Source organism: Schistocerca piceifrons, chromosome 7 (assembly GCF_021461385.2).
Source record: "Schistocerca piceifrons isolate TAMUIC-IGC-003096 chromosome 7, iqSchPice1.1, whole genome shotgun sequence".
NCBI classification, from domain to species: domain Eukaryota; kingdom Metazoa; phylum Arthropoda; class Insecta; order Orthoptera; family Acrididae; genus Schistocerca; species Schistocerca piceifrons.
Genome location: NC_060144.1, coordinates 510,846,538 through 510,862,160, shown reverse-complemented (window position 1 = coordinate 510,862,160; position 15,623 = coordinate 510,846,538). Strand labels below are relative to the sequence as shown.

Below are 15,623 nucleotides of genomic sequence, written 5' to 3'. Positions count from 1 at the left end.
ATTTTCCTTTTTAAATTTTCTAATGTATCTGCTTGACAAAGGGATCTGACATTCCATGCTCCAATCTGTAGAACACCAGTTTTGTTTCTCCTGATAATGACTTCCTCATGAGTAGTCACTGCCCAGAGATCCGAATGGGGGACTATTTTACCTCCACAATATTTTACCCAAGAGGATGCCATCATCGTTTAACGATACAGTAAAGCTGCATGACCTTGGGAAAAATTACAACTGTAGTTTTCCCTTGCTCTCAGCCAGTCACAGTACCAGCATAGCAAGGCCGTTTTGGTTGATGTCAAAAGGCAAGATCAGTCAATCATCCAGACTTTTGCTCCTGCAACTACTGAAAAGGCTGCTGCCTCTCTTCAGCAACCACACATTTGTCTGGCCTCTCAACAGACACCCCTCTGTTGTGGTTGCAGCTACAGTACGGCTATCTGCATCGCTGAGAGGCATGCAAGCCTCCCCAACAATGACAAGGTCCATGGTTCATGGGGGGGGGGGGGGGGGGGGGCGGGCAAGGGGGGGAGGGGAGGGGGGGGGCAACTATGGTTACAAAAGTTAATAAATTAGTCAAGTCAAGTTGGCTAGGAGAGTATTGCTGCTAGATACAGCAGATAAACAGTTCTGAGTATCTCACTTAAAAAAGTGAATGACGTCGATTAGTTCCAGTAAGATGGATGTAGAGAGATTATGGGCAAAGTTCAGGCATAGTGTAAATTGTGTTCTGGAGAGTTACGTGTTTAGTAAGTGGATGAAGGATGGAAGAGACCCACCTTGGTTTAATAATGAAATTCACAAGATTCTGAGGAAGCAGGGGCTGTTGCACTTTCAGTTCAAAAGAAAATGCACAAATGACAACAAGCAAAGGTTAGTAGAGATTTGTGCACCTGTGAATAGATCTATGTTGGAGCCTACAACAGCTACCACCATATACCGTAGCAAAAGATCTGGCAGAGACTTCCATTCAGTCCCTTGTTTATTGGTCTGATGTGGCAGTTGAAGATAGCAGAACGAATGCCAAAGTTTCAAATTTCATGTTCAAGAAAATATTCACACAGGAGAATTGTACAAACATATGTTTATTTGACCATTGGACAGACTCCTGTATGGATGAAGTAGTAATAAGCATTCCTGATGTAGAGAAACAACTGAAAGATTTGTTCAGTTTGCTGCAGAATCCTTGAAAATATTCTCAGTTTGAATATAATAATTTTCTTTTGAGACCGAGAAGCTTATGGTCACTAATCAGAAAGCATTGCTAATGCAAAACTCACCTTGCACTTTTCTCACATGATACTCTGCGAAATATGGATGAAGGCCAACAGGCAGATTCCATATTTATAAATTTCCAGAAAACATTTGACACAGCAGCCCACTGAAGGCTGTTAAAGAAGGTACGAGCATATGAAATAAGTTCACAGATATTTGAATGGCTCAAAGACTTCTTGAGCAATAGAATCCAGTAATAGAACACTCAACAGCAAGTGTTCACCAGAGGCAAGGTTATCATCAGGAGTGCTGCAGGGAAGTGTGACAGGACAGTTATTTTTCTCCATATGCATCAATGATTTGGTGGATGGGGTGGCAGCAACCTGCAGTTGTTTGTTGACGATGCTGCGGTGTGTGCTAAGGTGTTGAAGTTGAGTGACTGTAGGAAGATACAAGATGACTTAGACAAAATTTCTAGTTGGTGTGATCAATGGCAGCTAGCTCTAAATGTGGGGGAATGTTAATGCAGATGAGTAGGAAAAACAAATTTGTAATGTTTGGATGCAGCATTTGTAGTGTACTGCTTGACACAGTCATGCCATTTAAATATCTGGGCATTAGGTTGAAAACTGATATGAAATGGGATGAACATGTGAGGGCTGTGGTAGGGAAGGTAACTTTACTGGGAGAATTTTAGGAAAGTGTGGTTTACTTGTAAAGGAGACGGCATAGAGCATACTGGTGCGACCTAATACTGCTGAAGTGTTTAGGATTGTTCCAATTGGACTGAAAGAGGACATCAAAGCAATTCAGAGGTGGGCTGCTAGATTTGTCACCGGTACATTCAAACAAGATGTAAGTGTTACAGAGATGCTTTGAGAACTCAAATGGGAATCCCTAAATGGAAGGAGGGAGGATCATCATTGAGAAAATTTAGGGAACTGGAATTTGAAGCTGACTGCCGAATGATACTACTTCCACCAGCATACATTGAAGATAAGATATGAGAAATTAGGGCTCATACTGAGGCATATAAAAACTAAAACTCCTCCCAGACAGGCCATGAAGGCCCAACAGTACCGACCAGCCACCGTGTCATCCTCAGCCCACAGGCATCACTAGTACGGAGGGGCACATCACTAGTACGGAGGGGCATGTCGTTAGCACACCCCTCTCCCGGCCGTACGTCAGTTTCAGAGACCAGAGCCGCTACTTCTTAATCAAATAGATCCTCAGTTTGCATCACAAGGGCTGAGTGCACCCCGCTTGCCAACAGCGCTCGGCAGACCAGATGGTCACCCATCCAACTGCTAGCCCAGCCCGACAGCGCTTACCTTTGGTGATCTGATGGGAACCAGTGTTACCACTGCAGCAAGGCTGTTGACACTGAGGTACATAAACAGTCATTTTTCCCTTGCTCTATTTGCACATGGAACTATTATTGGTACAGGGTAACCTCCACTACACACTGTATGGTGGGTTGTGGAGTATCGATGCAGATGTAGAAGTGCAACTTTTGTGATATGTAACCAAATTACTTGGAAACTGCCTTTCCTGGTGGCTGCAGACCCAACAGTAGCAAACATTTTTGTACCAGATGCGTACTCGGCATTTGGCTTTTCTATTCAACATTTTGTGCTTTCTGTTCAACCTTCAGTGCTATGTCAAGCAGGAGTCATCATCAGCTCTCTATTTACATTATTGTTTGAGGTTAGACAAGGTTCCAAACTTTCATACATACATAGTGTTGAAACCTTCAGCAGCATCATACTTCTTTAAAGCACTCTGTGATCCAGGGAAACTAGATTTGCACAGATTAGAACAGCAACAAGTGGTTTTCCCTCCATCTCTTTTAGCCAATGGGCCTCCCATTTCATGGTGGTACAAAATCTTCATGGCTCCCTACATTTGTTTGATAATTTTAACTCTACAGTTAAGGCACAAGCAGAAATAGGGCCATTCTGCACCATGCCCTGATTAAATATTTTCTAAATTTTCTGGGGGTCAACTTTTTTCTAAAAACTGATCTCATGGAAGCTTATTGTAAGCTTCCATTAGATGGTGGTTCCAGGAAAATTTTAGTATTGAATATCCCCTCTTTGGCATCTATCAGTACAACACATTACCAATTGGAGTCATTAGAGTGCTGGCCATTTTTCAAAAATTTTTGGAACAGGTCATTACAGGCATCCACCACTGCATAAACTATCCAGATGAAATTTTGATAATGGGGCATACTAACTAAGAACATTTATGGGCATGTGTATCTTTTCATGGCCTTTGTTTATAAGGCCTTGAGTGTAATATTTCAAAATGTTCTTTTCTTCCTGTCTTCTGTTATGTACCTTGGCTACATTTGCAGTGAAAGTGAAGACAGCCTTCAGACCACACAAGATTAGGTTGCAGCATTATGCATAATGCCCTTCCCCTGGTCAGTAGAAGACTTCCAAGTGTTTTTAGGCAAGGTTAACTATTATGCCCAGTTTATCTTATTCATGGTTTCTGTTGTCTACCTGTTGAATCATTTTTGCAAAATGTGGTTCTTTTTCAGTGGTAGGACACTCATCAGAAGAAATTTCAAAACCTGAAATCATGCCTTCAGTCTGTGCACTGTTTACAGATGTATTAGCTCCATTTATTACCAACACCAGCTATGGATGCCTCACTGCATGGCATTGAGGCCATCCTGTCTCACAACCTTGTCAATGGTACTGAAAAACTATAGCATTTGTGTCCAAAACATTAAAGTAGGCCCACGGACATTACTCACAAACTGAAAAAAATAGGCTGTCTGTTGCTTTCATTCTGAAATAATTTCATATTTTCTTTTTTGTATGGCCATAAATTCCATTTAATTATGAATCATAAGCATTATTATCAGTAATCGAGCCCTCAATTAAGCTCCCAGAATGTGCTACCAATCACCAGCATCAGTGCTCTATACATTACTGTCTGTCCACAATACTCGAATATGGATGCTTAGTGCTGACTTCCCATAGGCCTGAACCTGGACCCAGACCAGACTTTGACAGTCAGGGAACAGTCTGTTTTTAGATGGACACTCAAGCAAAGGAATACTTGGAAGACTTTACAACCATTTTAGAGATGCTACAGCAGCATTAATGCATGATCCACTTCTCCTGCAGGTCTTCCAACATGTCTGCATTGGATGTCCCACCAAGTCGTCAGCCACAGCTCCATCAGGCCTCCAGTACTTATTTGGCTAAGGTGTCAACTGCCACTAGCACAGGAAGATAACAACTGCTGGCAGCTGACAGCATCCTGCAGTAGTGAATGTTGCAGCTGGTCCACTGCAGCTGCCACACATGGACAATGATGTTACATGGGTCGTTTGTTGTCTGTCACTGTACAGCCTGCCAAGCACGTTTGTCAGTCATCCCTATTCTGTCCCCCCTCCAAAGTCTTATTCTCAGTGGCCAGCAACTATTCATCCATATAGATTAACCCAGCTCCTTCCTTGGAAAAATGTGGTGGACTCCTTTCTTCATTTTCCTCCTGTCATCACGTTGCAGCAGATGATAACATTAGCAAGACATTGGGGAGGGTGGGGGGGGGGGGGGGGGCTTCAAAAAAAGTTTTTGCCATTGTAGAAGCACCTCACATTTTGGTTACTGACAACAGACCTCAGGTCACACCATCTGAGTTCATGCAGTTCTGCGCTTGCAATAACATTAAGAATTTATGACACTACCATTCGTCCAGCTTTTAATGGCATAGCAGAACACACCACTTGTACTTTTTGAACAGAAATGGTAAAGAGCTGTAGGATCAACTAAATCTGACTCAGTTCTCAATAACTTTTTAGCTTTGTAAGGTCAATGCTCATAGTCTGGTAGAATTATTGCATGGGGTTCTCATCAGACTATACTGAATCTTTTCTTCTTGCCACCTGAGCAAGCTGAATAAGAAGTGGATCTCATGTTGGATTCGAGTCCATTGCAACACAACAGGACTACCAGATGGTTATGGCACCATCTATGCATGGGGTGCTGTGCAGTTGGTTGCAGGCCCCCAGCTAGATGTGTCCTCTGTCTGTAGGGCTATCACAGCAACAATGGCCTTCATACTGGGACCTCTTATCAGTTGGAGGCACTGCCATCTCTGCCGGTACCAGGATAGGTGCAGTCTGCTTCTGAAGTTTCCACACCACCTCTGGAGCCTCTAGCTCCAATTTCACCACCATTACCTGGGGACCAGAACATCACACCTTATCACAGGGGCTCCCTCAAGCAACTGTCCACTGCCACTTCACTGTCCACCCATGCATCAGACTGGCCAGCTTCTGCTCTCTGTGGAGATGTGAAAATGGAGAAATCTTGCACTCCCACCAGATGTATCAATGGAAGACGTCACATTATCAACAAGTGTAATTACATTTACAGCCAGCGAGGGCACTGCCAGAAAGGAAGGAACAGCAGCCACAGTTGATCAAGCATGTGAGATCTGCTAGCTGGCCAATTTAAGACTAAGTGGCCTTCAGCTCACTCTCATTTTCTGTGAGTCAGCAGATACCACGTTCCAGTACAACTGATGCTTCCCTAGATGATGCTATTATATTTATTGACTGCTGGATAATGAAATGCACAACTCTGACTGTCATACAAGTTGAATACATTTATGTGTGAGACTTCTACAGTGAAGTTACACTTCAGCATCCTGAGACTGGAATTATTATACAGCCAACTGAACTAACCAACTATTGCAGAAGTTTCCACCACTGTGTATCAATGTCACCATACCTGTGTTACTATATGGCCACTGCCCTTTATTTGCGTTAACCTGCATGCATAGTAAATTAGTTGTGCAAAACATCATTTTTTTCTTTTTGGCTCCGAACAATTACTTTATTTTACTGTGAACTTTTCTTTCACACTGCAGTATACCTGTGCCAGTAAAGTAACTGTTGGCTTAGAAGAAAGAGTTACAAAGCAACTACTGGTCAGAATTTACTGTGAGGAGGTGAAATGTTTAGTAGGGCCTAATAGACATATAGTGCAAGTATATCCACTCATTAGCTTCTGGAACTATTGATTCCTTCCTTGTGGAGGAAACAGGGATAGTTTTGGGATGATTAGAAAGGAAAGGCAGCTCATTGCTGAAGAGAATTGGCTTAAAATTCTGTCTCATATTTTTTAAAATATGTCTTTATCTACTTGTTTTATAATTTATCAGAATATTGAGACTCTGGGATGTAAATTCTGCAAATTCTAATCCTTGTATTGAAAAGATCTTCCCTTCGCCTGTATATGGACAGCTAATAATCATCCATGTAAGTTTACACAAATGCTTACTTTGATGTATTAGACGAAAAGAGGATGCACTGTGCAAATTTTTTTTTTTTTTTTTGTGGAAGTAATTGTGATTTTCCTAATATACACAAGTGCATATCGAGTAATTTATGAGTTTCCTGATAATTATCAGTATGATCTGATTAACACTACTCATAATTTGTAGTTAATATACTTTACAGAAGTAGCCTGCTGTGTCTGCTTCTGCCTGTTAATGTACAACTTGACTCACTCCACATCTGTGAAGTCTCTCTTTTGTGATGGGATTGATGGAAAATGATATGCAAATGAATGAATGAATGAATGTTTTTGAAATGAAAATTCTTGAAATACACACTAGTGCTTCCCAGCAGAAGGGGCAACTGAAAGAAAATATGACATGACTGCTTATACTTTTTAATGCTCTCCAGCTTCAATTCTAGTTTTACATTAGACTTTCAGCAGACTACTTCTGTGCATTCAGTTTACTTGCACAGACTGATTTATTTTCCTTTAAGAGTTATCTAAGACAACCAATAAAATAATTGTTTCTACCTTTGCCATATCAGTTATCGTGTTGGCATTATCCATGAGTTTTCGTTGGTCCATCTTCACTTTTCTCAAGCTGTAAAGGAAGTAGATTGAGTTTTAAATAATTTGCTCACTTATAAACAAAAATACATACTTAGAATCTATCTCTTTTGAAGATTGCTAATGAATATTTTAATGGCAGTGAAATCAGATTGAAATGTAGCAAGATGGAGTGCCTGATTTGCTATAACCCACTCCTAAAATAAACACTTTTTTCTCCTTTTCTACTCAGTTTTACAGATAATACATAAATCATGCACATGTGAAACCTACAATTTCTTATTTAAGCTGTATATTTCAGGACTTTATTATTGACAAAAGTTTTATTGAAAGAAATATAAAAAAATTATAATTCATGACAACAAAGTACACTTCTCAATTCAAACCCTTAATAGTGGATTTAAAATTACACAGAGATGATAAAAATCATGGGATATCTGCTAATATCATTTCAGACCTCCTTTTGCGTAACATATGCAGAACACAATATGACATGGACTCAACAAGTTGCTGGAAGTCACCTGCAGAAATATTGAGCCATGCTGCCTATGCTGCCTCTATAGCCATACATAATTGCTAAAGAGCTGCTGGTGCATGAACTGACCTCATGATTATATCTCATTAATGTTCCATGGGATTCATGTCAAGAGATCTGGGTGGCTAAATCATTTGTTCGAACTGTCCATAATGTTCTTCAAACAAATCACAAAAACTTGTCGCCTGGTGACATGGTGCATTGTCATCCATAACAATGGAGTCCGTGAATGGCTGCAAATGGATTTCAAGTTGCCGAATGTAACCATCTCCAGTCAATGATTGGTTCAGTTGGACCAGAGGACCCAGTCCATTCCTTGTAAACACAGTCCATACCATTTTGGAGCCAGCACCAGCTTGCACAGTGCCTTGTTGACAACTTTGGTGCACGCCACACTCAAACCCTACCATCTGCTCTTACCTACTGAAATTGGGACTCGTATAACTAGGCCATGGTCTTAAAGTGATCTAGGGTCCAACTGATGTGGTTATAAGCCTAGGAGAGGTGCAGCAAGCAATGCTATGCTGTTAGCAAAGGTACTCTCATTGGCTGCTGCCATAGCCCATAACCCCAATTTTGTCACACTATCCTAACAGATATGTTCATCATATGTCTCACATTGATTTATGCAGTTAGTTGATGCAGTGTTGCTTGTCCGATAGCACTGAAAACTCTACACAAATGCCTCTGCTCTCTATCATTAAGTGAAGTTCATTGACCACTGTGCTGTCCATGGTGAGAGGTTATGCATGAAATCTTCAAATATTCAATTCCCTAATGATTCATGAAATGGAATGTCTGATGTGTCTAGCTCCAACTACCATTCCATGTTCAAAGTCTGTTAGTTCCTGTCATGTGGCCATAATCATATCGGAAACCTTTTCACAGGAATCACCTGAATACAAATGAAAGCTTTCCCAATGCACTGCCCTTTTATACCTTGTGTACATGATACTGCCACAGTTGTAAATGTGTGTATTGCTATTCCATCACTTTTTTCACCTCAGTGCAATGTGCCTCATTTGAAGGCCCTTAGTCTCACCTTTCCAGATAATATCTCACCTTATTGAAAACACTCTAATTAAAACGATGTCTCTATTCTAAATTATTGTCATCAGTAGAATACCAGAATTTTTGAATCTTAAAATGTAATCCTCCCAAACTCCCTAATTCTGCATAAAAAATGGCTGTTTATGGTTTCCATGGAAAATCTTTAAGCTGGTTCTCATCTTATTTCAAAAGTAGAAAACAGAGGTAGCTATACAACAAAAAGGTTAGAAAGCATGGACAAATTGGAAAAATGATACAAGCACACACATGCCAGTGAGTGATACTGGGCCTGTTATTGTTCCTTTATTTCATGAATGACATGAGAGATAATGGAAGATAAACTCTAATTACTTTGTATAAAGATGACTCAAAATTAAATCTGCTGCAGAACCAACAAAGAATTAGCACAAAATACCAAACAAACTGTCTAAGAATTTGAAACTTGTATAAATAATAATGCCATGAAATGGAGCCTTAAATAAACACAAAGTGTCCATTCCAAGATCAAACAAAATTTTATATATGTGGTGACTATCGATAATAAAACAAACTACTCCTGTGATGAGTTGTGATCTTTGACTTCTGTCAATGCGCTTGTGTTTTTGCTTTCACATGTGTTTGAGTTTACATGTTGTGTTACTTCAACAATAACACACATTCTGTTTTTAAAGTGGTGTCTTCTCGTATCTCCATTGAGCATAGACAGATATCATCCACAGTGGTGACCCAGAATCAGTTTTCATTGGTGAATTATTAGTTCTGTTTCAGAATTATTAGTTTTGTTTCATGTATTATTGTTACTCATTATCAACCAATAGAAAATGTATCGCCTACTGTGTAGTACTTTGGACCTTGCTTTTCATCCCTACGTATTGGATTTTGACTGTGAAGCACAGCCAACATCGATAGTGTAAGTACCAGTTTCACCTGATTTTGTATCTGCAAGTCACACTGCCTTCATTCAATGAACCTAAGCTTGTATGTGCCACAATGGCTAGACCCATATACTACAGCTGCATTACAAATGGCAGTGTATGGCGGCTACCACATCCCATCTACCCCTCCAAATCACAGCTTATGCCAGTTGAAACAGGAATTCATACCTCAAGCTTTTGTCTTGATGCATCTACCACATCCCTTGGCATCTTACCCACAACAGATGAAGAACAGTTATTCCAGATTTATGTGGCAAGGTACTGTTCAGTCTTCCGATCTACAGCTTCATCCTTCTATGGCCATGGTCATTCTATCTCCACAGACAGGTTTTCATCTGCACCTGTTGTGTTGAGCAAGCCTTGTGGCAAGCCTTGCCCCCTTCCCCCTTCCCCCCACTCCTCCCTATGGTGACATTGGGTAATGCATCACACTTTCGTCCCACTTTGTATGGTGCCACGTCCCACTTCATATGGTGCCATCAATCAAGAGTCTTCACCATCTATGAGGAAGGTACCAGTGCAGCCACCTACATCACAGATCTTATCAGTGACCTACTACTGAGCCTGCCAGCAGAGCTCAAATATGCTACAACAAATGGAAGAATCATCAAATGTCTATTGCATCCACCAGGAGAAGCTATTCACCACATAATCCGCAAGGAACATCTAGGCAAAAAATCATCTTTACAGATGTGGAGGCATCTGCAGGCACAGGTGGGACAAGTCATGCCTGATGCCATTATGGATATTGTGCTCATCAAGCATCCACATGAACTCCAGCTGCACTTCCTCTCTCAATCCATCTATCCTTTGAAGAGCTAGCTTCGGATGGCAGACCAGGCCTACAGAATTATCAGACACAAGCTGCTCTGCTCTGGAGAATGAGAAAGTTGGTAGCAGTGGCTCCACTCCCTTATTCTGATGATGCACTCATCTGATAGAGGTTGCACAAGAGCTGACTTGCCATAGCAAAGTAGCATGCAGCCACCTAGTGGCCAGCACCACACACACTGCCATCTTCGGATTTCTTAACACCTACAAGTCCTGCCGACTCACTATCTGGATGAGCAATCAACCACAGTGTAGTACAACAATTGGTGCAAGTGACAACTGACTCACTCCCCACCCAGAGTAATCATGCTGCTGGTTCCTGGTCTAGGTGTCATTGCTCACAACACTGCTGTTCAGTCCACAATTACTGAATATGGTAACCACAACTTGAGGATGCCTCTTACATCTAAGACCACTACAATAACCTGAACTTTCTTGTGGATATGGGAGTGGATGCCAGCATCATCCCATCCTCTTGTGCCCCCACTCAATTAATTCCTGCAGAACTTGGTCTCTGTGCAGCTAATAGCTAGCACATTAATGTTCACAGAACAGTGGAACTCTGGCTCCAGCTCTCACTGCAGATGCAGTTCATTTGGACATTTCACATCATTCAGATGTTGATGGTCCAGACCTTGGAATTGATTTTCTAAAAAATTTTGGTCTCTCTCCAGATTTGCTGATGAAATCCCTGATTTACCATACAACAGGCATCCACATCCCAGGCTTCTACAGTCCTTCTAATGCTACATCTCCTTCAAGACTTGATAAGATTCTCCTACCTCTACCCGAGGGTGAAACACTGATAGTTCCCTCCTGACACTTTGTTTGAGATCACTAATCCAAGTGCTGAGATCAATGCCATACACAAAGAAAATGATTTAGCTCACAAACCTTATCAATGACGCATCAGAGAAACTGGCACATGCTTAACACAGTCTCAGCTGCCTCACTGGTTTGTGGCTGACGCATATCACCCTCACTTCCTCCACAACCATGATGGCCCCGGCAGAGCCTTTGCCTGCACAAGCTAAGGTCAGTGACATCGCTCTTTCAAATGTTTTGCCTACTTGCACCAACTCTTTGCAAGGTCGTAATTGTGTTCTTTGCTTGCATACTTTGTGCTATCACTAACGGTACTTGTCACAGGATAACAATGATGAAAGGATCTCCTGTGCATCACAAAAAACAATGCCTCAGCCCCAAAAAATGTCATGCTAAAGCAGTTATTCATGAACTTTTAGGTGCGGACATTGTACGCCCTTCAGACAGTAACTGCTCTGCTCCCATTCACCTTGTGCCTAAGAAAGATGGTTCTTTTTGGTTGTGTGATGACTATTGGAAACTTAACACACGCACTATTATGGTCAACTGTCCCATCGCCTACATTCAGGACTTCATGCAACTGCTTAACAGGGTTCGAGTATTTAGTGTTTTTTAATGTCACAAAGCCTACCATCAGATTCCTATGTTCAAAAATGATGTTCCCAAAACAGCAATCATGGACTGTTCGGATGCCTTAGAGCCTGAAAAATGTGGCTCAGACTTGGCAAAGATTTACTGATTCTGATTTATTTAACCTATCTTGTTCCTATGGCTGTCTCAACTACATTCTTATCTATTGCACCTCCACCAAGGAGCTTGAGCAACATTTAACACATGTCCTTAAAGCACTCATTGATCACAGTGTGGAGACATACCCCTTCACCGTGGAGGGAATCTGTCCAACTTTGGACCATGTTGCATCAATTAATGACCTGCCATTACCAGAGACCATTCTATGATGATTTCTCAGTATGCTAAATTTTATCTGGCACCATATGCCTCATGCTTCTTTTCTACCAGCCCCATTGATGGTCACCTTGGTGGGCAAGAACACTTCTGGGATATGGAAGGTACAGTGGTCAGATGAAATGCTTCAAGTGTCAATGCACATAAGACTGCACTTTTGAACACTGTCACACTTGTGCACCCGCTACTGGACATTCGCATCTTCCATCTCTGTCACAGCTGACGTGAGTGACACTTCGATCGGCACAGTTCTACAACGGCATGTTGGTGATACAACACAAACCCTCTATTTTTCTTGAAGAAACTCACTGCTTCTCAATGCAAATGGTCAGCTTTCAACTGTGAGTAACTCATGGTTAATAAAGCCATACAATACTTCCATGACTACTTTGAAAAGCACGAAGTTATGATTTTTACTGATCATAAACCACGTACTTGCATTATTCATAACCCTGCACAAGACCTCACTCCATGGAGAGTCTGCCACATGGACTTGATTAGCCAGTATACCACTGACATTTGGTATATCAGAGGGGCAGACAACATGGTTGTGGATTACCTGTGGTGAGTGAACTGCCATCTCTTCTCCATTAGACGTGGATGAACTGGCTCATATCCAAGTAGATGATGCAAAACTTCAAAATCTGCAACATGATCTTAACTCGGCATGATCATGGTTTCCTGCTGCCTTCCTGTTTCCTCAAGCAACCTCTGCCCCTTAGTTCTGACTCCATTGGATAGTTTGCTTGGCTACACATGATCTACCACACCCAAACACCAAGACTACAACCCACCTTATTATAGAACCTTTTGTTTGGCTCAGCATGCCTTCAACACATGCATGTTGTCATCATGGAACCCATTCCCTCATCTGGAGGGTTCAGATATATCCTTCTGGCCATTGATCAGGTAACCAGATGGGTTGACACTGATCCTCTTCTGGACATCAAGGCTGATTGTCACACACCCCTTTGTTTCTGTATGGATTTCGTGGTTTAGATGTTCCTCTTCCATCACTACTGACCTGGGATGCCACTTTGATTCTCTGCTCTTCACCAAATTGTGTGTCTTGGATTGGATTGGATTGATTTGGGGGAAGAGACTAAACAGTGAGGTCATCAGTCTCATTGGATTAGGGAAGGATGTGGAAGGAAGTCAGCTATGCCCTGTCAAAGGAACTATCCTGGCATTTGCCTGAAGCAATTCAGGGAAATCATGGAAAACCTAAATCAGGATGGCCAGTTGTGGGACTGAACCGTCATCCTCCAGTATGCAAGTCCAGTTTGCTAACCACAGCGCCACCTCGCTCGGTATGTATCTTGCACAGTGTCAATAACTTCCTTACGATTGTGCACCACCCGCAGAGCAATGAACAAGTTGAATGTTCACACCGTACACTTAAAGCAATTCATATCCCACAGTGACCCTTGGTCAGAGGTCCTGGTCTTACTTGGCATCCACACAGCTCACGAAATTGACTTGAATGCCTCCTTCACTGATAACCTCTACGGTGAGCCTCTACTGCTATCTGCAGAGTTCACTGAGAACACCAAACTCCCATCTCTGGATGTGTTTTCTGCTCTAGCTGAGTGCACCTGCTCGCACATCGCTACTATACACATGCTGGCCCCACATCCTCACACCCTGGCATGGGTGTTCATACATAGCGATCTGGCAAACTACAAGTATGTCATGCTACGCAGTAACACAGTCCAGGTGGCCCTCCAACCTCCATATTCTGATCTGCTTAGGGTACACAGGCATGCTAATAACACAGTGGACATCCTTCTCAATTGGAGTCATCAAACAGTTATTATTAACCATGTTGGATCACAGATTTGACTCAGGAGCACACAGACGACATGGTTCTTGCTGCAAGCAATGACAATTCAATCCAAGCTTCTATCCCTCCCAGTGCACAACACAACACAAGTGCTGTGTGTGAAGGTTCTCCACCAGCGATAATCAGCTTCACGATTCTCCTGTGTCCTCACAGCCCATGTCTGTCAGTGCAGTTGTCTTCACAGTCAACTTCTCCAATTTCTGTGACACGGATCTCTCTATTCAGCTCTGCAACAGCATGATCTTTGTGTTAGCTGTGCCTGTTTGGCCTCACGATGACCAGTCTTCCACCTACATTACCCACATTTACTCCTTTCAGATTCTGAACAGCACTGATGAAGACAACGTCACAGCTCCTATCAACAAGGAGGGCAGCCTGTCCATCACTGTCCCGCTACTTCTACCTCAGCATGGACAAGCATGCTTGCTAGAGGTCCTTCTTTCCCTTGCAGGTTGATGCCTATGCCTCCCTGATTAGCTGCAGGACTGCTAGCTGGCATTCACATTTTCAACTTCAACTAGTCTCTGAGAAAAGGTCCAGCCATGTCTCCCTTAGGGACTGGACATGAAACAGCTGACCACACAACCTTGCATAACAGTTCCTTCAATGTAGCCCAAGCATCTGACTCCTCTACACATCTTCCTATCAAACAAACTACTCCTACGATGAGTTATGATCTTTGACTTCAGTCTGTGCTGTTGAGTATTCAATTTTGCACGTATTTCAGTTTACATGGTGTGTGTGTGTGTGTGTGTGTGTGTGTGTGTGTGTGTGTGTGTGTGTGTGTGTACATACATAGACCATGAATACAACATTTCGTAATGATGTGGAAAGTGTCACTTTAATGTAGGTTTTCTCTACACAAAATAATAAATAATTTTTTTTCAGTTACTACTTCATATCTAAAAATTCATCTATTGAGTAGAAGTTGTCATTCAGAAATTCTTTTAATTTGCTTTTAAATGTTGGTTGGCTATTTGTCGGACTTTTAGTGGTATTCAGCAAATGACCAAAAATTTTTGTGGCAGCATAATTCTCCCCTTTCTGTGTGTGTGTGTGTGTGTGTGTGTGTGTGTGTGTGTGTGTGTGTGTGAAGAGAGATTTTTTTCGGGGGAGGGGGTTATAAATCAGTTTTGTTAATGCAATCAGTGTTCTAAATTATGTAACAGACTTAACTGTTAGTGAAATTGTTTGTTGTGTTTATTTTATATCAGTTGTTAGCTAAGGCATATTTTTTTGGTGTATTGAAAAAGCAAACCTCATCAGAGTGTAGAGTGTAAAAAAAATTAACAACTATGCTGAGAATGAACAAAATGCAATCATGTAAACTATTATTCAAAAGTCTTGACTTAATAACAATTCCTTTTCTGTTTACATATGAAATACTCTTGTTTGAGTTTAAGAAAACTTTTGGAATGAAATTCTTTTACACGTACTTATGAAGCAAGGCATAGATTAGGCTAAATGCTGCCTTGTCAGAGACAAGGCTCATTTGAAAATACCCTGTATTACATGGCTATGAAGTTTATTAACAAAATACTGTCCAA

At 41.6% G+C, this 15,623-nt stretch overlaps 1 protein-coding gene and 1 pseudogene across 1 annotated transcript in view; both read right to left on the bottom strand.

The window, feature by feature from the left end:
• The window catches only part of LOC124709053 (small conductance calcium-activated potassium channel protein), a 256,373-nt gene that overhangs the window by 12,492 nt on the left and 228,258 nt on the right, over positions 1-15,623 (bottom strand). The window contains exon 7 of the mRNA XM_047240699.1: positions 7,056-7,125. Coding sequence (XP_047096655.1) covers positions 7,056-7,125 — 70 coding nt within the window. The remainder of the gene's footprint in view (positions 1-7,055; positions 7,126-15,623) is intronic.
• LOC124709161 lies at positions 2,480-2,597 on the bottom strand (annotated as a pseudogene).